The 22,216-nt window shown below is 39.8% G+C and overlaps 2 protein-coding genes across 15 annotated transcripts in view; one reads left to right on the plus strand and one right to left on the minus strand.

Annotated features, from left to right (window-relative positions):
- Positions 1-375: 375 nt before the first annotated feature.
- Positions 376-4,479, plus strand: TUBB2A (tubulin beta 2A class IIa). Of its 14 annotated transcripts, none has more exons than XM_044668132.1 (6): positions 376-505; positions 1,859-1,967; positions 2,293-2,403; positions 3,222-3,429; positions 3,592-3,919; positions 3,995-4,479. In XM_044668132.1, exons 1-6 carry the CDS (start codon positions 449-451, stop codon positions 4,280-4,282), a joined length of 1,101 nt encoding a protein of 366 aa, XP_044524067.1. In that variant the 5' UTR covers positions 376-448; the 3' UTR covers positions 4,283-4,479. The 14 variants fall into 14 exon arrangements, with proteins under 14 accessions (XP_044524067.1, XP_044524101.1, XP_044524022.1 ...); XM_044668166.1 differs by lacking the exon at positions 3,592-3,919 and having other exon boundaries at positions 3,222-3,312; position 3,417; positions 3,920-4,479; XM_044668087.1 differs by adding an exon at positions 2,085-2,087 and having other exon boundaries at positions 3,222-4,479.
- A 1,243-nt stretch (positions 4,480-5,722) lies between these two features.
- The window catches only part of BPHL (biphenyl hydrolase like), a 44,009-nt gene continuing 27,515 nt past the window's right edge, over positions 5,723-22,216 (minus strand). The window contains exon 7 of the mRNA XM_044668195.1: positions 5,723-6,084. Coding sequence (XP_044524130.1) covers positions 5,997-6,084 — 88 coding nt within the window. The 3' untranslated portion in view covers positions 5,723-5,996. The remainder of the gene's footprint in view (positions 6,085-22,216) is intronic.

Consider the following 22,216-nt stretch of genomic DNA (forward strand, 5'->3'; position numbering starts at 1 on the left):
CTGCACGCAGATTCACTGCCCTCTCCCCAAATCGTGCCCCCTAGTAGCCAAAGCGAAAACCCCCAACTCCTTTTATTTCTTCCCTGTGACCCCAGATCCCAATTCGGCCCCACCCCTCACTTCTTCTCGGTGTCTGGGACAATGCAGCACCCGGACCCGCCCTGCGCCGAGAGGGGCTCGCGACCGCCTCCTCGACTAGCACATTACCTCACCGAGGAAGCCGGGGCGGGTTGCGCGCAGAGGCGGAGAGCGAGAACCGAGGCTGGCTGACGGCAAGCGTGTGAATGAAGGAGGTGGGGCGCAGGCGCGCTTCCTCCGCCCCCCTTATAAAAGGCTCGGCTTTGGGTTTGGCCGCTCTCAGCTGCAGCCTCGGGGTCTGGGTAGCAAGTGCGTTTGCACGAGCTAGGCCGGCTGAGGGAACGAACAATCGCTTTCGCAAGCAGGCACCATGCGGGAAATCGTGCACATCCAGGCTGGCCAGTGTGGCAACCAGATAGGAGCCAAGGTAAGGCAGGTGTTGGGCTGGGAGTGGGTGCCGGGCGGCTGCTGTGGGCTGGGAAAGGACGGGCTCTCGCCCAGGGAGCACTGCCAACCACTTGGGGTTTATGCATTCCTTCACGCTGATGATCTGGCCCTGCTCAACCTGTGCTTTAATGTGCCTGAGGCAGGGTTCGAACTTAAAAAAAAATAATAAAAACCCTAAGCTTCTTCAAGTCCTTTGTATTTTCTGTAGTGGGCCATCTGATGACGTAGGAATATATGCTTGTGCGTGATTTTATCTATGGGCTAGTTTAGTTGGAATATTTACCCAATGACATGTTAGGTTCATGTAATTCATGTGTACACATCCTGGCATGTGTGAATGTCTACACTCCTGTATAAATGTCATGAAAAACATGCATTCAGACACTGAGTAGCAAATATGGTTTGTGACAAAGTTTAAGGTTAAAATTGACTAAGATTAAGGATTCACATACTTAAAGGAAGATTTTAGACAGATTCTCTAACTCAATATGGGCCCATCGTCTATACATCTAAAGACTAAGCTTGAATCATCCCTTCTAATTATTATAATCATGCCTGTAAATTAACAAGGGGAGTGGTGTTATGGCTTGGCATGAATGTATGCCTCTGCCAAAGATGTGGTCTCTCTCTAAACCGCCATATTGCTCACCCTCAGCCTCACCCCTTTCCTGCTGTGAATTTACAATAGATTCAACAACCTTCTTGAAGCCACTAAATTGTCCCTGAGCTCCCTTCCCCACCCCTACCCAGAATCCCTGCCCTTCCCCCATGCTTCATTTCTGTGTAGACAGTGTTTAAACCAGTATGTAGGTCAGTGGCATAAAAACCATATTTCTTGGATGGACTGGGTGGGGTTTGGTGCCAAGATCCATTGATCATTGGAACAGACAGACCTTGAACCTTAGGCATTAGGCTGCTGGTCAAACCAAGGCTGTTTTTTATCCATCAGGGATGCTGCTGATCTTGTTCATTTCTGACTCTAAAGTAGCATTAGCTTTCATTGTGAGACAGTCATGCCATTCCTTTCCTCAAAATGGAAATGATGAATTCACTATTGCTTCTTGGGTGACATATCCCTATTTTTCAGATATTCAGTATAAGTGAAGCTCAGCAGCTATCCAGGCACCTCAGCAGCTTTGCTTGCTGGTGGTGGTAGAAATGCCCCAATTTGTGTTTGCTTGTCTTATTCTCGAAAGTGTCTTTAACTATCTGACCAGAGTGGCCACTGTTCCAAGAAGGTGGTAGGGGAAAAAAAGAGGCCATTTTTAATGACATTGAAATGGCTTTCATACCCCCCTTAACTCACTACTAATTAAAAACCTTTATTTTTCAGTTTTGGGAGGTCATCAGTGATGAACATGGGATCGACCCCACTGGCAGTTACCATGGAGACAGTGACTTGCAGCTAGAGAGAATCAATGTGTACTACAATGAAGCTGCTGGTAACTATTTTTGCATCTTTTTCTTTTCTAATTTTTCCACACTGTGGCAAATGAGCAACATATATAGGAAACATAAATGCAAGATGTGTTTCTTGTATCATAAGTATCACTGCTGAGGAGGTACTTTTAAATCCTATGTTACAAAGCTGAAATAGTTATTTAGATTTTTTTAATTGGATATTTTCTTAAGCAGAAAAGATACTTCTACTGATTTTTTTCCCCTTAGTGCTAGGATTTTCTACAGTTAATATTGTTGAGGAACACTCTTTCCTGGTGATTGCAGGATTCACTGCAGGTCTAACACTGGCTTTTGTTTCTTTTATAGGTAACAAATACGTACCTCGGGCAATCCTGGTGGATCTGGAGCCTGGCACAATGGACTCGGTCAGATCTGGACCATTTGGCCAAATCTTTAGGCCAGATAACTTTGTTTTTGGTATGTAATCATAAATTGGAACTAGTTAAATGATTCACTATCTTTCTTACAGCCAGACATTTAAAACTGATTGTGACAACACGTCTAGCTTAATTATTCCTTCTCTAGATTTCATTCAGTGTTGTGGGGTAACATTGCTTTGGTTATTTCCTCTACTAAACAAATAATCCCAATCTCTATTCTCATTAAGCTGCAGAAGCTAACAGCAGAGTAAAACCTCCAAAGGCTTATAGACAAAAAATTGTTGAAGGCCAGTAACCACTGATCAATTAGCTAGCTGGCATTTCAGACAGTGATACCATAACCCATAAAGAAATGGTTGTTTTACCCACAGTCTGCCCTTCTCCCATTCCTGTGAATTGTTCTCCTCTCTCCCTAAGGTTATGGTCCCTTTTAACTTGAACCCTTTTCTCTCTCAGTTGAGAACTAGGCCTAGAGATGGGAGATCCTAGGTTCAAATCTGGCCTCAGACACTTCCCAGCTGTGTGACCCTGGGCAAGTCACTTGACCCCCATTGCCTAGCCCTTACCACTCTTCTGCCTTGGAGCCAATACACAGTTTTGGCTCCAAGACGGAAGGTAAGGGTTTAAAAAAAAAATCCAATAGATATATTTTTGAGGTATCTTTTCTCATTCCCCACCACAGACACACAAAACAAAGGCTTCTCAGTTCTGATATAAAGAAATGTTAGCCTCAAAAATCTTATCTATTAAATTAGCACCCTATTTTTCCAATCTAATCAAAACCACAGAACTGAAAGTGCCCCTTTCAAGAATATTTAAAAATCTAATTTGGCCTCTTTCTCCTTCCCCTTCCAGGCCAGAGTGGTGCAGGAAATAACTGGGCCAAAGGCCACTACACAGAGGGAGCAGAATTAGTAGATTCCGTCCTGGATGTAGTGAGGAAGGAGTCAGAAAGCTGTGACTGTCTCCAGGGCTTCCAGCTGACCCATTCCCTGGGAGGTGGCACTGGGTCCGGAATGGGGACCCTGCTGATCAGCAAGATCAGGGAAGAGTACCCAGACAGAATCATGAATACCTTCAGCGTGATGCCCTCCCCAAAGGTGTCAGACACTGTGGTGGAGCCCTACAACGCCACCCTGTCTGTCCATCAGTTGGTGGAGAATACCGATGAGACCTACTCCATCGACAATGAGGCCCTCTATGACATTTGCTTCCGTACCCTGAAACTCACCACACCCACTTATGGAGACCTCAACCACTTGGTCTCTGCCACCATGAGTGGAGTCACCACCTGTCTGAGGTTCCCGGGCCAGCTGAATGCTGATCTCCGCAAACTGGCAGTGAACATGGTACCTTTCCCCCGCCTCCACTTCTTCATGCCAGGCTTTGCCCCGCTGACCAGCCGTGGGAGCCAGCAGTACCGAGCTCTGACAGTGCCCGAGCTCACCCAGCAGATGTTCGATTCCAAAAACATGATGGCGGCCTGCGACCCCCGCCACGGTCGCTACCTGACTGTGGCCGCCATCTTCCGGGGCCGCATGTCCATGAAGGAGGTGGATGAGCAGATGCTCAACGTGCAGAACAAGAACAGCAGCTACTTCGTGGAGTGGATCCCCAACAACGTGAAGACGGCCGTGTGTGACATCCCACCCCGGGGCCTCAAGATGTCTGCCACCTTCATTGGCAATAGCACTGCGATTCAGGAGCTGTTCAAGCGCATCTCGGAGCAGTTCACGGCCATGTTCCGTCGTAAGGCTTTCTTGCACTGGTACACGGGCGAAGGCATGGATGAGATGGAGTTCACCGAAGCTGAGAGCAACATGAATGACCTGGTGTCTGAATATCAGCAGTACCAAGATGCTACTGCTGATGAACAAGGGGAATTTGAGGAGGAAGAGGGGGAGGATGAGGCTTAGGGACAGTTGCATACATTAAGCATCTTTGATGGACTGTATACTAATTTGTGCTAAAGCATGGTCTTTCTTACTTGTATACTATATTGGTGCTCAGTTTTGCCACTGTCAGAAGTTAACTGTTGATGTAATAATGTGGAACACTTTAAAATTATGGTAATATCTATGTTAAAATATCTATACTCATAAAAGGCATGTGTCTAAAACCTTGTCTTGACTATTCTTTATCATTTTAGCACTCACTTCTCACAATAATATATTATTATATTTATTGTTTAAATAAATAAGGAGGACTCTTTAGTAACTCTGGCTTCCTTTGAGGCTCAGCTCAGGGACCACCTCTTTCAGGGAGTCTTTCCTAATGCTCCCAGGTTTTCATGCCTCCCCCAGCCCAAATTACTTTGTATGTATTTTGTATTTACTTATTCCTCCTACCTGTGGACCTGTTTTCCTCCCCCTTACATTTTTCCCCTTCCCATTGAGCCCCTTGAGGATGCCATCTACCTCATAAAACTACAGTTAATCAAGGGAAGTGCAGTAGCAATGGCAGGTTTGGCTCTGTCTTGCTCAGGCCTGTAATGGGCCAAGTCAACTTGCTGTTGGGCCTTGTGGGTCAGAGTGGAGGCAGGAAGTGAATGTCAGTGTCATGAGAACAGCTCCTGAGGCTGCTTTTATAAAGAGAAAATCAAGTTTCCAGGAGTGTCTGGGTTTCCCAGCAAGTATTAGGAACCCAGAAGAAAAGCAGAAGTGGGTTGAATTATCAAATTGCTTTCCCTTATAGTTGGCGATGAGATTTGCCAGGAGGGGAGGGAGGGTGGGAATCATGGGATCACAATTTCACGCTGGAAGGGATCCCAGAGACCATCAGTCCAACCTAGTCCTTTTACAGATAGGGAAACTGAAGCCCAGAAAAGTGACATTCAAATTTATGCACAGGTAACTACTATACTCACCTATAATCATAAAAATACATTTAAAGTCATGCCTTTATACCATTTATCATTTTATAACTCATTTCTCTTTTATTCACACTTTTAAACACACACATGGAACTTTAATAAGGAAATACTGACAGCAGTGAAAGTATACTATGTAATAGCCTTTTTGCCCTTTGCGTAACAAAAATAAGGATTCCTTTTTTAAAACTTGTGGGCCTATCAAAATTGGCCTGGAGGAGTAAGTACTAGAGTGGAACAGAGGAAACTGCCTTGATTTATTTATAGTTTGCCTTATTAATAAGCTGAATAAGTAACTTTAGCTAGTTATTTATTGTTCCAAATTTCTTCCACTGGTAAGAAAGGACAATATTTTCCTTTCCTCTCTGAAGACTTCTGTGAGTGTAAGTGAAGCAAATGTGCAATCTGATTTTGGAAGAAAGATAAAGAATAATTTTAAGATTTCATCTTACCTAATAAATACACACCAGACATAAAAAACAAATGGTTCAGTGTACAACAGTTTATTTGGAACTAAAGTGAATGTATAGGAAGAAATGAAAGTTCTGATAGGAATTCACAAGCAATTTATTGGAAATTTTATGAGTAAGATTTACTTTGGGGGGGGGGGAAGTGTAGCCATTGCCACAAAATTAAGGTACTCCCTCAACAGGGATGATTGATAATTTTTTTAAAAAAGATGCAATTTCCAACATGATTTAAAGATAACTGTATATAAAACCCATAAAGTTTTTGCCCAACTTTTTTTTTTTTTTTTTTTTTTACTGTAGGAAGTCTTGTACTAGTTTGTTGAATTCATCTGCAAAGCGCAAATGCAGGTTGTGCTTGCCTTCTGGCATCAGATATAACCTAAAAGAAAATAATGAATGTCAAAAAAATAAACATTTACTTAGCAGCCAAAAATCCATGAAGCCAAGATTTTATAACCTTACTTTGAAAGAAACATGATTTGATTGATTTGGGTTGATCCAGGTATTCTTTTCCCATCAGAGCAGACTGCACTTTCTTAAGGCCCCATGTGTCTTTTCATCTTTTGAAATCCTTTTGCATTCTTAGTCCTTATAAGTTTCCCATAAATATTCTACCCAATGTGTTTCACTTATTCTGCTCTGAGATAAGTTGGAATAGATGGTTTCTGACACGCTTTTCCATTCAAGACTCACTCTCTGATCCTGTTTATAACACAAGATAATTTATCTTCAGGTATTTGGGGTTACCAATATTGACCTTAGCAGGTTCACTTATTGTTTCACTCGGCTGAGTGGCCAGTTTCTTTTTACAATCATTCACATCCTTAGAGGCAGCATGGTATAATGGACATTATGAGAATTAATTTTTCAGATACCAGGTCCTGTTTGGATTAATCCTATTCTGGGTCCTGGATCACAGGTTCCAATCAGTCTCCTGACCTTTACATCTCTTTTTTCTTAGGAATTCCAAGGAATGCATCCCACTCCTAATAAAACCTGGTTGATAGGTAAAGGAGACAATGGTTCTCTTCCTACCTATGTGACCCCATCACCTGTGGGGTTGGGAGTTTAATGGACCATCTCCCAATTAGTTATTTAACAACTAGAGATGTCTTGGGATGTTCAAGGGAGGAGCTAAATCATGAGCTGCCCCCAAATTGTATTTAGGGACCTGGCCAAGGGAGTCAAGGTCTTTTGATTGTTGAGAGAATCATTTGACTAGTCAATTAATAAATTAATTTAAAATCCAGTATTCCTTTCTCTTGAAAATTTTAATCATCACAATATGCAGTTAAGAACTGGTTTGAATCTTTGCTTTGCCTACTAGTATGATGTCACAGTGCCTTCCTTACTATGCAATTCAGCATCCTTATCTATAAAATGAGAATATGCTAAATGAGATCTAAAGACCCTTCTGACTCTTGGTCCTATGGAAGGTTGGAAGGATATCATGCCATTTCTTGCATGCAAGTTTTGGTAACAGGTTCAGTCTGCTTACACCCACCATACACATCTTTTCATTGACTTTTGAGTGATTTGTAATTTGAATTCTTTTGCAACTACCATGAATTGGCTAATGAGCCCATGTTACGCTACATTTAAACCCAATAAGTAGAGAAAGTGTAATTGGGCAATAATAATAAATAGCAGAGTTTCTTAACCTTTTTTTTTTTAATGTCATGAACCCTTCTGCCAGTCTGGTAAAGCCTCTGGACTCCCCAAAATAATGTTTTTTAAACATAAAATATAGAGAATTACAAAGAAACCAGTTTATTTTTTTAAGTTCATAGATCCCAACTTAAGAAACCTTGATCTGAGGTAGAAAAGCATTACACTTTCATTTTCGGCGGTGGTGGTGGTGCAAAAGATATGAATACAGAATACCTTGACTCATTAGTACTCACAGAAATATAGCATGAGTAACAAGCTCTTGAAAGTATGCTTAGTAAGACAGCTATTAGTGCTCCCCCTAATAGAAGCATTTAATGAATCAAACATTGTATTTGTTATACATTATCAAACACAATTTTTTGGCCATAAAATCAATTAGAAGGAAAAGGGGTACAATGGTGAACTTGTTCTTTTCTAGGTCTAGGGGAAGAGTATGTGTAGTTGATTCTTCAAATAAATAGATGGCTTAAGGCCAGCTAATGAATAGCTTTTGGTGTTGAAGGATGGGAAAGCTCGAATCAGAAGTTTAGAAGCTATTTAGCTCATACTTGAAGGCTGGAAGTTTTGTTTTGTCTTACTTTGTTTTGTTTCAATAACCCTTACCTTCCATCTTAGAATCAATACTAAGTATCAGTTTCAAAGCAGAAGAGCAGTAGGGGCTAGCCAATGGGAGTTAAGGGACTTGCCCAGCGTCTCACAGCTAGGAAGTGTCTGAGATCAAATTTGAACTCAAGACCTTCTGTAAGGGCTGGAATTTCTAAGACATATCATCCTCTTTTATCAAAAGCAAAAAAACACTTAGAAAATCCTAGAATCGCAACCCCAGAGTTGGAAGGGATATCAGAGATCATCCTACCCTCTCTGTCTCTCATCTTGAATCTCTCCTTCCTCCTGAGAAATATGCCAAAGCCAACCTATCCTTAACATTTACTTCTACATTCATTGTCCCTACTTCTAATTTTTTTTTTTCTGGAAACTACTCTTTCCAATCAGTAGTCACTTACAGGATAAATCCTTTTTTAGGTCTTCAATTTATTTTACCTCCCAGTAGTTTATGACTGCCAACCCTCCTCCCTCTTGGATTAGATTCTCTGTTATCTCTTGGTATCTGTAAAATGGGGGAATTCAGTTAGATGGTTTATGAGACCCTTCCAGCATTAGATCTATGATCTTGTGATCTATGGTCTCTCTTCATGTTATCTTCCTACTGTCAGATTGCTATTCATTCTCCTATATTGGATTATAATCAACCATGTTCCCATCCATTTAGTCTCCTTTCCTGCACTTTCCTTTTACTCCCCCAGAGATCTCATTAACTCCCACGGATTTGATTATCATATCTATGCAGATGACTTCCAAACTATAAAGCCAGCCTTATTCTTTATTTAATTGTTACATTGACATTTATCTATTAGACATTCACCTGAATTTTTCATTTGCAAGTCAAACTAATTCATATTTAACCCAAATCCTCTCTTCTAACCTCTTTCCAATCACCCAGGTCAACAATTTCTGAATAATTCCTTGGGTTTTTTTTTAACCCTTACCTTCCATCTTAGAATCAATACTGTGTACTGGTTTCAAGACAGAAGAGTGGTAAGGGTTAGTCAATGGGGGTTAAGTGACTTTCCCAGGGTCATATAGCTAAGAAGTGTCTGAGGCCAGATTTAAACCCAGGAACTCCCATCTCTAGGTCTGGCTTTCAATACACTAAGCCACCTAGCTGCCCCACTTCTGAATGATTCTTGAAACTTCTTACTGCCTCAACCTCCCCCTCAATCCAACCATTTGCCAAGTCATTAATTCTACCTCTGCAACATGTCCCCTTTTCTTTGCTCTCAAAGATCATAACCTCTTACCTGGACTATCAGAATAGCCTATTTGTTCCCCCTGCATTCAGGTTCTCTCCAACCTGCCTTCCATACAGCTGCCAAAAACTTTCTAATGCACAGGTCTGACCATTTCACTCAGTCACTTAAAAATCTTCAGAAGCACCACACTGCTTCAAGGAAAGGGGGAAAAAAAACCAACCAAACAAAAAAAAACCACCACCACTTCTCACTTTGTCATTTAAAGCCCTTCACAGTCTGGCTTCCACCTACTTTCCAGACTGAATTCATGTTACTCTCCTTCACACACTCAGACAAACTGGCCTACTAAGGGTTTCCAAAAATCTGACTTGAGATTTCCTATCTTTGTGCCTTTGTAGAGGCAGCCTCTTCCCTCATCTCAATATGCTTAGAATTTACTCCCTCCTCAATTCTACCTCTAAAAGTCCTCTAAGGCTTGACAAACAGTAAGAGTTTAATAAATCTTGGATGTAAGATGAGGAACAGGGGAGAATAGGGAGCTCTCTGCAAATGAACTTAATTTTTCCAATGAAATATGAAGCAAGATCTTGAGCTGAGAGGGTATGGGAAAGCTATGGGAGACTTGAGGAGGGACGAAAAGATTTGGAAAAGTCATTGTAGTGGTTAGGATGGTAAGTCAATTACAGAAGTATAAAAGGATTGTCTTATAATGTCGGCCCAGTTTAGGTAATGTAACAAACTTATAGTGGATTTAGTCAGCATAATTTCATGATTTTCTTTAGCTTTGTTCAGCAAAACCATGGTGGGAGTAAACCAAGGCTAGGATTTAGAAAGCCATGATATATAGGATTATGGGGCAAGAGATTCAGGAGGACAGTACAGAGTTGAACTGGTTTATCAGAGGATCAAGATAGAAAGGGATGAAAATTTAGCCAGTTCAGGAGTGATGTGGTAAGAAGGTAAGGTGTGAGAGACATCAGGATGAAGATGAAGAACAGGGTTTGGAGTTGTAATGCAGATATGACCTGATAATGAAATTTCAGAGTTTATGAACATGGATGTGAAACATTAGCAGGTGACAGTAAGATTAAAGATACGCTCATCTTCATGTGTTACTTTGGTGGGGTAGGGGTCATGGGAAATGAGTAAATTGAGGAGCTGAGAGATGAGGGTGATTGAAGGAACATCCATAAGCATGTTGAAGTCCCCTAGTAATAGGGCAGGAATTGGGAGGAGAATAAGATTGTGAGCCAGGCACTGAAATTAGGAAGAAAAGTGAGAGAGTCCCTCAGGCCTGTAGACAACAGCTACCAGAATCTTAACTGGATTATAATTAGGTATTGAATAACTTCAAAGAAGTAGAGGTTACCAAATGAAGGTGGTAGAGGCAGAATCTGGAATTGGCAATTGGGAGAAAGCATGAATCCAAAACCCTAATCACAACCGTATAAATATGGGAGAATGAATGAAAGTTCAACCAGAAGAATAGCCAGGGAGGCAACCACATCAGGAGGGAGCTGGGACTCAGTGAGTTCAATAAGGAAAAAAACAAGAAAGGAAGAAGTTTTTAGATGAAGTCTAGTTTCCAGTAATATGGAGATTACTTGAGATCAAGGGATAATTCTTAGGAACTCTGGATTTGAGATGGAGAAAGAAATGATCAGGTGATAAAAGCAATATTAAAAGAAAGTAAAGATAATGGAGTTCCTGATTACAGTCCCAGGACAGAGGGGTAAGAAGATGCTTATAGTCTCTAGAGGAGGTAAGAGTGTTGACAATGATAGCATTGATGAGGACCCTACAATATAGAAATGAGAAGAACCAAGAAGTCAAACACTCTCAGAGAGTTCAAGAAATAGCAACAACAATAACAAAATGAACCTTGAGACATTATCTACCACATATAGGAAGAACCCAACACTAATAAAATTAACAAATAAAAAATAGGCCACTAAAAGTTTAAAATTTAAAAATGAGTAAACAAAAGAGAAAGAACCCAACCACAAAAAACTTCTTTGGAAACAAAGGTCAGGGTCCAAAATCAGAAGACAGTAAAATTAAAGCATTCACTTATAAAACCTGTAATGCAAAGATGCAATAAAGGCTTTTGCCCTTGCAAAAGTTAACTGAAAACTTCTGGCAGTTAAACCTTAGAATCCTGACAAATAGCCAGTTGGTCCCTAAGGCTTGAGGAGAGCGGACCAACTGAAGCTCTGCCTTTGGCTTTCGGCTTTGCTTTTGGCCTGTGACTTGTCTCTGGACAATTTGAGCTTAGCTAATTTCTCTGGACCTCTCCCTGACCTTCTCCATACCATTCCCCTGTTGTCTTTCCTGTTTTCCTGTGGGCTCTGGGAGGAAGGGTGGCTTTTGGGTTTTTAGTAAATAGACTTTGTGGGTTTAGTTTCCCTATAGCCAAGTAGGACATCCTTGAATCAAACTATCCCTTACTTTATTGATTTAGTATACCCTCTATTTTAAAAGCAGCCAAATCTTCCATGGCTGAGAGAGCAGGTTCTCTCTCAGTCTAACCCATTTCTGTGACCCTCCCCCATCTTGAGTTTCTCCCTAGCGGCTGTCAGAAACCCCAAACCCTTCTCTCCCTCTGACTAACCCTGAACATTAATAAATCCCCTTGTTACCTAATCAAATCCTCTGGTGAATCATTGTGTTGAAGAATTAGGCAGGGGTTGAAGGGGAAGGAATTATTCCCTTTTATTTCCTGAGGGAACTGGAGGCATCCATCTTGGGAGTTAGTAGTTGCCTGATACTTCCTCCTGGATCGTCAGTTTCAGTGACAGGGAGGAGCCTTGTGACTCCTCGAGGATTTGAGAAACTGACAAGAAAGCCCTCAAGTCAGATTTAAACTATTTCTGACTGGCCCTATTCCTTGTGTCTGTAGAAGTACCTTTCCTGCCTGGAAGGGTTCAGCCTATTTCCCCAGTGTCCTCTGTCTCTAGCCTAAGTGTCTAGTCTGTGTAAGCTCCCTCTCCTGAATACCTCACCTGTACCCTTACCATCCAAATACCGCCTTGTCCATTCCTCCCTAAACTCAGCCATCCCTTTCATTCCTCCTCCTAATACCTATCTCACCTTTATTCCTTCCTTTAACCTAAAGATTCACTAGATCACCTACACTTTCTTAATAACAAACCTCGAAGAAAAACAAAAAATGTATACAACCACCAAGAGTGTTCTTAGAAGAGCTTAAAAATATTAAGAAGCAAATTAAGAAAAGAAAAATCTATTTGCAGAGAGTTCCTTCTCTTTTTCTGTTCCTCATCTCCAATCACTCAGATGCTTGCCTTTGCCATTATTTCCTCCATCATCCCTGTTTCACAAGTAGCCTTTCTTCACGCTAAGGCAAACTCCTCTAAAGAAGCCTCAAAAGCAGCATGATGTAGTGATAAAAGCACTAGATTTGAAGCCAGAGAAAATTTCCAGCTCTTACTAACTGGGGAACATTAGGCAAGTCATTACACCTACAGGGGCCTAAGTGTGCTTATCTGTAAAACGAGGAGGTTGGATTATATAACAAGTGAAGTCTCTTCCAGCTTTACAGCATAATCCTATAACTATTTTTTCTCTTTGTATGCCAGCATTTAATATATAGCAACCCTTTGTTGAACTGATATGAATCCAATCTAACCCCATACCCGAGAAGAATTTCCCTCTTTAATATTTCTCAACAAAATGGACATCCAGTTTCTCCTTGAATACCTTTGATGATGGAGAACTTGCTGCACCTCCTGAGCCAGTCAAGGGACCCCAGTACAGGACAGCTGCTAATCATCATGGAGTATTCCCTAACATTAAGCTGAAATAGGACTCTGAAACTTCAACCCACTATTGTTACTTCTGCCCTCTGGGACCAAGCAAAACAGGTCTGGTCTTGGAGAAACTTTAATCTGTATAGATTACTGTGGCAAATTGCAAAGGACTCCTCTTCAGGATTATAAGTACATGCCTACAAACTGCTGCAGCCTTAAGCAATCCTTTGTTGAGCAAGTAGCATTTGCAGCTGTCATAACACATTTTTTTGTTCACAAGCTTCACTGCACTGTTAAGATATTTACTTTCAATAGGATTTTGAGTAGGAAGTCAAATTCAAGTGCAGTCTGAATGAATTACGTTTTCTTTAATAAAAGCAGAATTTGGTGAGTTTAGTGTTTTATTAAATATGCATTGCTTTGAACAGGCTAAGGAAATGATTTAAGCCTCCTAAACAAATGGAAGTTTGAGATGTAAGTTATAATAGCTGGAAGTCACTCAAGTCTGTTCTGTTTATATTGGAAATAAGACATTAGAGAGAATGTATTGAAGCAAACAATTATTTTATCATACCCACTTACCTACCACCTCTCTGGTCCCAATTCCAGTCCGTCCTTGTGGTAAAGATTAAGGAAAAACTTTTATTGTGTAGTCGTGTTTGACTCTGACCCACTATGGGTTTTCTTGCCAAAGATATGATTTTCCATTTCTAGCTCTAGTTCATTTTACAAATGAGGAACTGAAGCAAACAGTGTTAGGGGACTCGGCCAGGGTCACACAGGGAGTAAATGTCTGAGGTCATATTTAAATTCGGGAATATGAGTCTTCCTGACTTCAGTCCCAGCTCTCTATCTTCTGCACCACATTGCTGTCTTCAGGGAAAATCAGGGAAGAACCTTTTGGTGGAATGGGAGGTCTACTTTAATTGCAGACAGCTGAAGATCATTCCCTAGCCCACAGAACTTAAAATGCATGACTTTCTCTGGAATGGAATGGAATCCTTAGACCCAGCTGAATCTTCAACTTTGCTATGGGTCTTCAACCAATAGTTCTTAAAGTTTTACCTGGCAGAACTCTTGAGCCTGTTGCAGACATTATCTTGCTCCTCATTCTTTGCACTGTTTGCCAGGATTTCTAGCAAAGAAGGAAGCAAAACCAGGGACAGCATTCCCTCTTCTGCTCTACTTGTGTACATTGTATTGTTTATGATCTTTTGGGGGAGGAAATGAAGAGGGGTTCCATCCTTAAAAACTATGAGAAACCTACTGATGGAGGGGTGATGGATTTAAGATAAAGGACCGGGCATAGCCAATGCAAGAATTTGTTTTACTTTGCTATGCACATTTTTACAGGTGTTTTGTTTTTCTTTTTCTGTTTCTTTTTCAGTGGAAAAGTGGGAGGGCAAGAAAATAAATGCTTCATAATTTAAAATTAAATTAAGTTGTTTTTTGTTTTTTTTAAAAAGGATGGGAAGCACTCCTCTAAGACCATGAATCTCAGTGATCTGGGAACCTTTGGAGAGGTCCCCAATTTTCTCTTTGAAAGTCTTTAATGTTCAAATTATTTTCATAACAATATCAAGATGTTTTCCTTTCAAATACAATAAATGCCAATAGATAAAACCCATATGAACAAAAGCTTTTAGAGGGTCTTCAATAAATTTTAAGAGTGTAAAGGGGTGCTGGGATTTATAAAAAATGAAGAATCTAAGGTTATTCATTAAGAGTACAGTTGACCCCTGGAATGAGAAGATGAAAATATGATCAGAATTGCTCTTCTTAATACTTTTTCATTATTTAAAGGCCCTTATTGTACTATCATCATGCCTGGATACTAGACTGAATGACTTTAAATTATCTTGTTATTCTGTATTCCTTTGAAGGTAAAAAGGATATAACTGTGATTATATAGTTGTCAAAAAGTGAGTGAACACCTGGGAACTATGTTCATATTATTATGCTAAAGGCATCTTAATAGATCTCTTAGCTGCCTAGAGGTGATGATAATAGTACAAGGGAATAAGGTAAGGAGAGATCTGGAATCAAGAGAGTCCTAGATTCAAATTTCACCTAGCTGCATAATCCAGTTGTAAAGTACTTGACCTCTCTGAACCACCATTTCCTCAAATGTAAAGCAGGGATGATAATATTTGTACTCTTTACATCATGAGGCTGTTGTGAAAGTTCAATGAGAAAGTACATATAAAGTACTTTGCCAACCTTAGAGCACTACATAGATGGCAGGTCATTAATATGTCCTTTCCTTGAGTTTTTCAAGTATTACCACCCCCACTAAAAACATACTGCTTGATCTAACATGCCTCTGAGGATAATCTGAAAATGGACTGGGTTCTGAGAATAAATAAAAGGTTTCTGCTTGCTAGGGGCCCAGGAAAATTAATTGTAGGAAATAATGAAGGATAGTTCATTCTACCATGGAAATATAATAGTTACTTTGCTTCTGCATACCATTCCACAACTGTTGTAAGACATTCATCTTAAAGTGGGAGGAACTAAAGTTTTATAATGTCATCTTTCCTTTTTCTAACTTATGCTTTCTTTTATTTTTTTTACATCTTTATCTTCCATCTTAGAATCAACTGTATATTGGTTCTAAGGCAGAAGAGTGGTAAGGGCTAGGCAATGGGGGTTAATTGACTTGCTCAGGGTCACACAGCTAGGAAGTATCTGAGGCTAGATATGAGCCCAGGTCCTCCTCTCTCTAAGCTTGGTTCTCTATCCACTGTGCCACCTAGCTGCCTTCACTTATTTACTTTTTATTAAATTTGTATGTTTGATTTCCCCTACTAAATTGCAAGCTTTTTGAAAGCAGAGACTTTGTCTTATTCATCTTTGTATCCCTCTCAGCATCTAGTGCCAACATTTTATAAAGGAAACACTTATTGAATTGAATGGACTAAAATAATTGTTTAAAAAGGAACTCACTTGGGAAAGCTATCAATATTCCTTACTTCTACCCACTAAATAGTAACCTCTAGTCTAGGAGGTAAACAGGAAGGTTACTTTACCAAAGTGACAATATCACTTTAAATCCAAGATAAACTTTGCTTGCCATCTTCATACAAAATGCTGGCTAAAAATTCAAACCATGCACAATGAAATAATTGTCATTGTAAGTAAATACAACAGGAAATCCTTATCAATACTTCAAATTACAATGACTTCTTTTCAAAAATTTTGTCATAAACTGGGGAAGATTTTTGCTAAATAAAGAACTAACAGATCATGGAGGGAGATGGAGTTTTGGTTTTTTGTTTTGTTTTGTTTTGTTTTTTTTTGTTTTAAGTAAAAGGTTTAAATTCTTAAGGCCTCTGCTTGTTTCTGTTTCATGTCTACTTTGTAACATGACCATAAGTGGAATTTTGAGCTAACTGTTTTACTTCAGCCATAGAAGCAAACAGTTGACTATAGACAGCTAAAAATAGTACTGGGAAGGGAGGGTGTGGTGGTGGTGGGGAGTGGTAGTTAAGTATTCATAGGGGCAGCTGGAGCAGGGTCACCCATCACATACTGTTTTTAATGATGATCTGGAATCGTAGAGGTGGAGGAACACATTACTTTCATCAGTGCCTCTGCCTCTGTCAGCATGCTGGCCCCTGTTATTCTTCAGACAGTTAGTTTAATATAAAACATGTGCCATGTGGCCCTGAATTAGTAGTTACTGCAGCTCCTTTCAGTCCCAGCTGGCCTAGGCTACTGTGGGTTCTCACTGATTTGCCTTGGCTTCTACCAGCTAGCTGGAAGCCTTCAGAGAATTCCTGGGATGCCACAAGAAGTGACCCTTCTCTAGATTTCTGGAGTCATAGAATGGGAGATGCCCAGCTCTTCTTCACTTGAGCCATGCCAGAATGCCCCAAAGGATCTAAGCTTACTTCTGCTGTAATCACTACTCACAAGCACCTGTAGAATCTCTAAGGCGCACTGTCTGTCATCTGACAGCTCTAATCTACCTGAACTAAGAAGGAGGGAAGGGAATCAGCTCCTATTTGAGGATCAAGAGTTGTAACTAGCTCTCTGTTTCCTCATACTCAGATTTAATCCCAGTGGCTGACTTCTGCCTTTGATACCTGGCATTATTTTCACGTCTAACTATATGTTATCTGGATCCATCTAGACTTCTGGACTCCGACTTTGCCTTGGTTTACTTGGATGTCACACCTTGACCTATTTTGGCTCCATTCTTTGGAACCCCGACTCCAGCCCAACTATCAGAACTCACTTTGTCTTTCTGGTTCTCTCCAGGATGAGGGGAAGATCAACATTGACCTCAGATTAACCATCTGCATTTATGTTATCCACGTGGATCTAGCTTTCTTTATTCCCATTCCTCATCTCTTTTATGATATCTACAGTGACATTTAAACTCAATATTGACATTCATAAGACAGAGAGATGGCAGGGGGAGGGGGGAGGGGGGAGGGAGAGGCAGAGAGAGAAAGAAAGGGAGAGGGAGTGGGAGAGAGAGAGGTAGTGGGAGAGAGAGGAGAGGAAGATAAGGAGGGGGAGAGGGAGAAAAAGAGGGAGAGGGAATGAGGGAGAGGAAGTGGGAGAGGGAGTGGGAGGGGAAGAGGGGGAGAGAGGAAGAGAGATACGTCATCTAATTCATTCAGCCAGTGTTTTGATCGAGTCTTGCTTGTTATAGATCCAAGAGTCCACCTGTGTCCCCTTATATTATACACAGCCATTATTCTAGTTAAGGTCTTCATCACCTATTGACTAGAGCAGAGATGTCAAAAATGTGAACCCACAATACTCCCAAGTGTGCCTGAACCAGATTAAAGCATTTTATTTTAATATGTTGATCTATTAATAATATATACATATATGTATAATTAAACATTTGTGGTCTTTTAAGTCAATATGTGGCTTGTAGAAATCTTTAAGTATGGTTTAGTGGCTCCCACTTCTATTTAGATTTGATACCTCTGGCCAGACTACTTCCATAATCATCTAATTCAGTGCCCATGTTATACACAACTACCAAATTAATAGTTCCAAATCATAGTGCTCCTCTGTTTTAAGAAATTTTAGTGACTCTCTAGAGCCTCTAGAATAAGATATAAACTTCTCTGTACAAACTCTGTTTGACATACAACCTTTCATACAACCTGGGCTTCAATCTATTTTTCCAGATTGATCAATGTATTATTCTCCTTCGTGTACTACCTTCCAGTCAAACTGGTCTGTTTGCTGTTACCCTTATACAACATTCCATCTCTCATCTCTATTCCTCTGTATAGGCTGTCCTTTGTGCCTAGAATGTTCTCTCCTGATCTCTATTTGCCTTTGAAGATATGAACTACCTCCTACAGAAAGCCTTTCCTGATAGTCAGGTTACTAGTGTCTTCCCATCTTTCCATCCTTTTAATCACCTACTAAAATTATTTTGTATTTGCTTCATATATATTTTATATATGTATATTTATATATATTCATATATTTGTATTATAAATATATTTATATATAATTTATCTTTGTACATTCCATTTGGGAATACAATGATCCTTTATGTCTTTATATCCCACACACCTTCCATAAGGCTTGGCACAGAGTATACACTCAATAAATACCTATTTAATGAAATTGAAGTAGTGATCCAGGGTTTTTAGTTGGATTTTTCCGATATAATAAGTATGGCACAGACAACCTAGGTTCAGTTGCTGACTTTGCTTGGTATATACATAGTTGTTTTCATTTTGTCTCTCTCATTAGACTATTGAGCATCTTTTTTTCTGTTCTTTTTTGGAGTTTCTCTGTACTCCACATTTAGCACAATGCCTGATACGTAAGTGCTTTAAAAAATGTTTGTTGGGGCAGCTCAGTGACTCAGTAAATAAAGAACCAGGTCTGGAGTCAGAAGGATCTGAGTTCAAATACTTCCTAGCTATGTGACCCATAGCAAGTAATTTAGCCCCAATTGCTTAGCCCTTAACCTCTCTACTGCCTTTATCAATTCTAAGACAGAAGATAAGGGTTTAGAAAAAGTACTTGTTGACTGACTAGAAGAACTCAAATGAGAAGGAACCCTTGAAAATATTCATTCTATTTTTGGAATAACTCCTAATTATCTTTTTCTCCTTTGAGTTGAAATCTGCCTCTGTAATTTCCACCTTTTGCTTTTTATCCAAATACCTAATTAGCATCATAGAATCACAAAATTTAGGGGTTGCACATTTCCATATGGGACAAGGGGAACCCATGACCTCATCCCACTTCTAGGCTACAATTGTTAGGGAGCTTTTCTTTACATTAAGCTTATATTTGACTCTTTACAACTTTCAGCTATTCTTAGTTTTGCCCTCTGGGGGCAAATCAGAGCAAGTTTAATAATCCCTTTTCCATAAAACATTCCTTTAAGTACTTGAAGATAACTAATGTTTTCCCAGAGTCCTCTTCTTTATTTTTTTTTTTCCAGGCTAAATAGCTTCGATTTCTCTGAATCTCTATTACAAACAGAATTTCTAGGGGGAAAGAAATTATTTCTTTCTGCAAAAGTTGTGTATACCGCATGAAATAAACTTTTTATTCCTGCTATGCCTCTCCTCCTAGGGGAAGGGAAGCATAAGAAATATCTGGACTTCCACAGGGATTATAGATCCATGTATATGCATATCCTATATATGTGTGCATATGTATATATAAAATCTCCATATTCATAAGGATACATCCAAAACAAGGACATATCATAGTGTTTAGGGAATGGAGGAACTTGAAAAGAGCCCCTGAGAAGACAGGAAAACTACTAATAAGGAGGCCTGGCAGTAGTGGTGGTATTGGAGCAAATGAAAACAGCTAAAAACAGCAGTTTCCCATTTTCAGACCCAGAGGGAGAAGTGAAAGCTTAAAGGGGACAAGTGACAAAGTATTAGCCTGCTTTTCTTTTCTTTTTTTAAAACCCTTACCTTCTGTCTTGAAATCAATGTGATTCCAAGGCAGAAGAATGCTAAGAGCTAGGCAATGGGGGTTAAATGACTGGCTCAGGGTCATATAGCTAGGAAGTGTCTAACGCCAGATTTGAACCCAGGATCTCCTGTTTCTAGACCTGGCTCTCAATCCACTGAGCCACCTTCCACCTAGCTATTTCCTTAGCCTGCTTTTCAATGGGGACACTAGCTTGGGTGGCTGGAGCTCTACCAAAAAAAAAAAAAAAGTGTTAGAAGCAAAAGACAAAGTAGGATGTGGAGGACTCACCAGTCCTTAACCTCCTTTCTCCCTACCTTTTTCACTTGGCAAATGGATCTGTGATAATTTAATTTGCCAAAGGCTAGATTTTACAGATTTAATCTTACTTCTCATAAACTTTTGTGGTAGATTTAGACATGCATATTCCTTATAACTACTAGTTCCTAGCTCTCTGGGACCAATTCAAGAGATAGTCAATTATTCTTAGTTTGGGGATCTCCCAGCTGGTAGTTGGAAAATGCCTCTATAACGGCATACCCGTAATCCATTCATCTGGTTCACAATTAAGCAGAGAAACCTAGGCCTTTTGTTTATTCTGTTCCAACAGGCCAAGAAGGCAACCTTTTGTTCTGCCAAATAATTCAGGTATATAACTTACAAAGAGCATAGAAATATAAATATAAAATAGACTTGGCATAATAGTCAAATTTAAGTTTAGTCTTAAATTTGAAGAGAAATGAAACTGTGTTGTCAGATTATACCAGATGGCTTTTACTATCTTTGTTGTTCACTTGTTTCAGTTGTGTCTGACTCTTCATGACCCCATTTGAGGTTTTCTTGGCAAAGATAATTGAGGGGTTTGCCATTTTTTCTTCTCTGGCTCATTTTAAAGTTGAGGAAACTGAGGCAAACAGGGTTAAGTGACTTGCCTAAGGTCACACAGCTTGTAAGAGTCTGAGGACAGATTTGAATCTATGAAAATGAGTCTTCCTGCTACTAGGTCCAGCCATCTATCTACTGTACCACCTAGCTACTTTGAAGTGAGGTAGAGGGAATCAATTTTAAAAAGAAAAGAAAGAGTAAGGGATGTGGCATTCCATCTACTATGCCACTTGTAGCCCTCGCCAAAGTCTAAAAACTTGGAAGCAAAAATAGTAGAAGACTTAGTTTCCCTTAAGTCTTCTCTTCATTAAGACATTCTTATTTCTTTTAATTGATCCTTAGTATGACAAGATCTTGAGGTCCTGACTGCTGATATAGATGATCTCCAGCTTATGGAAAGCCTAAAATATAGCTCTCAGAACTAAACACAATATCCTAGCCTCGATCATCTGATAGTAGAGTGCATGCACTAAGGACTATGTAATTTCTCTTCTTTTGGAAACTATTCTTCTCTTAGTGCAGCCTAAACTTGTGTTTTTAAAAATGCCATATAGTCTTGTGGATATGTATTGAACTTACTAAAACCCCAGATATTTTCCACACAAACTGTTCTTGTCATACCTGTTCTATCTTGTATTTGCAAAATTAATTTTTGAACCTAAATGTAAGACTATGTCTACTAAATTTAATTTTATTAGATTAAACTCAATGTTCTAGTCTGTTTCATATTTTTCTGGATCTTGACTTCATCATCTAACATGTTATCTATTCCACTTAGGTTTGTGACATCTACAAATTTTGTGGGTATACTATCTATGCTTTTATCCAAGTCATTGATAAAAGATGTTAAACATCATAAATGGAGGGCAGCTGGGTGGCTCAGTGGATTAAGAGCCAGGCCTGGAGATGGGAGATCCTGGGTTCAAATCTAGTCTCAGACACTTCCTGTGTGACCCTGGGAAAGTCTCTTGGCCCCTGTTGCCTAGCCCTTACTGCTCTTCTGCCTAAGAACCAATACATAGTATTGATTCTAAGAAGGATTAAAAAAATGTTTTTAAACGAATAAACAGCATAAATGTTAAATAAGAGAGATTTTTGTTTTCTAGTAAACTTTTTGAGGATAAGAACTATAATACTTCACACCTATAGAATGGTTTATAGTTTTCGAAAAGTCTTCACACAAAAAATTCATTTACTCTCATTACAACCCTCTGAAATGATCTAGGCCAGTGATTCCCAAAGTGAGCGCTACCATCCCCTGGTGGGTGCTGCAGTGATCCAGGGAGGCGGTGATGGCCACAGGTGGATTTATCTTTCCTATTAATTGCTATTAAAATAAAAAAATTAATTTCTGGGGACTAAGTAATATTTTTTTCTGGAAAGGGGGTGGTAGGCCAAAAAAGTCTGGGAACCACTGACCTAGCCAGTTAGTTCCTCATTTTACAGAGGAGGAAAC

Source organism: Gracilinanus agilis, chromosome 1 (assembly GCF_016433145.1).
Source record: "Gracilinanus agilis isolate LMUSP501 chromosome 1, AgileGrace, whole genome shotgun sequence".
Classification (NCBI taxonomy): domain Eukaryota; kingdom Metazoa; phylum Chordata; class Mammalia; order Didelphimorphia; family Didelphidae; genus Gracilinanus; species Gracilinanus agilis.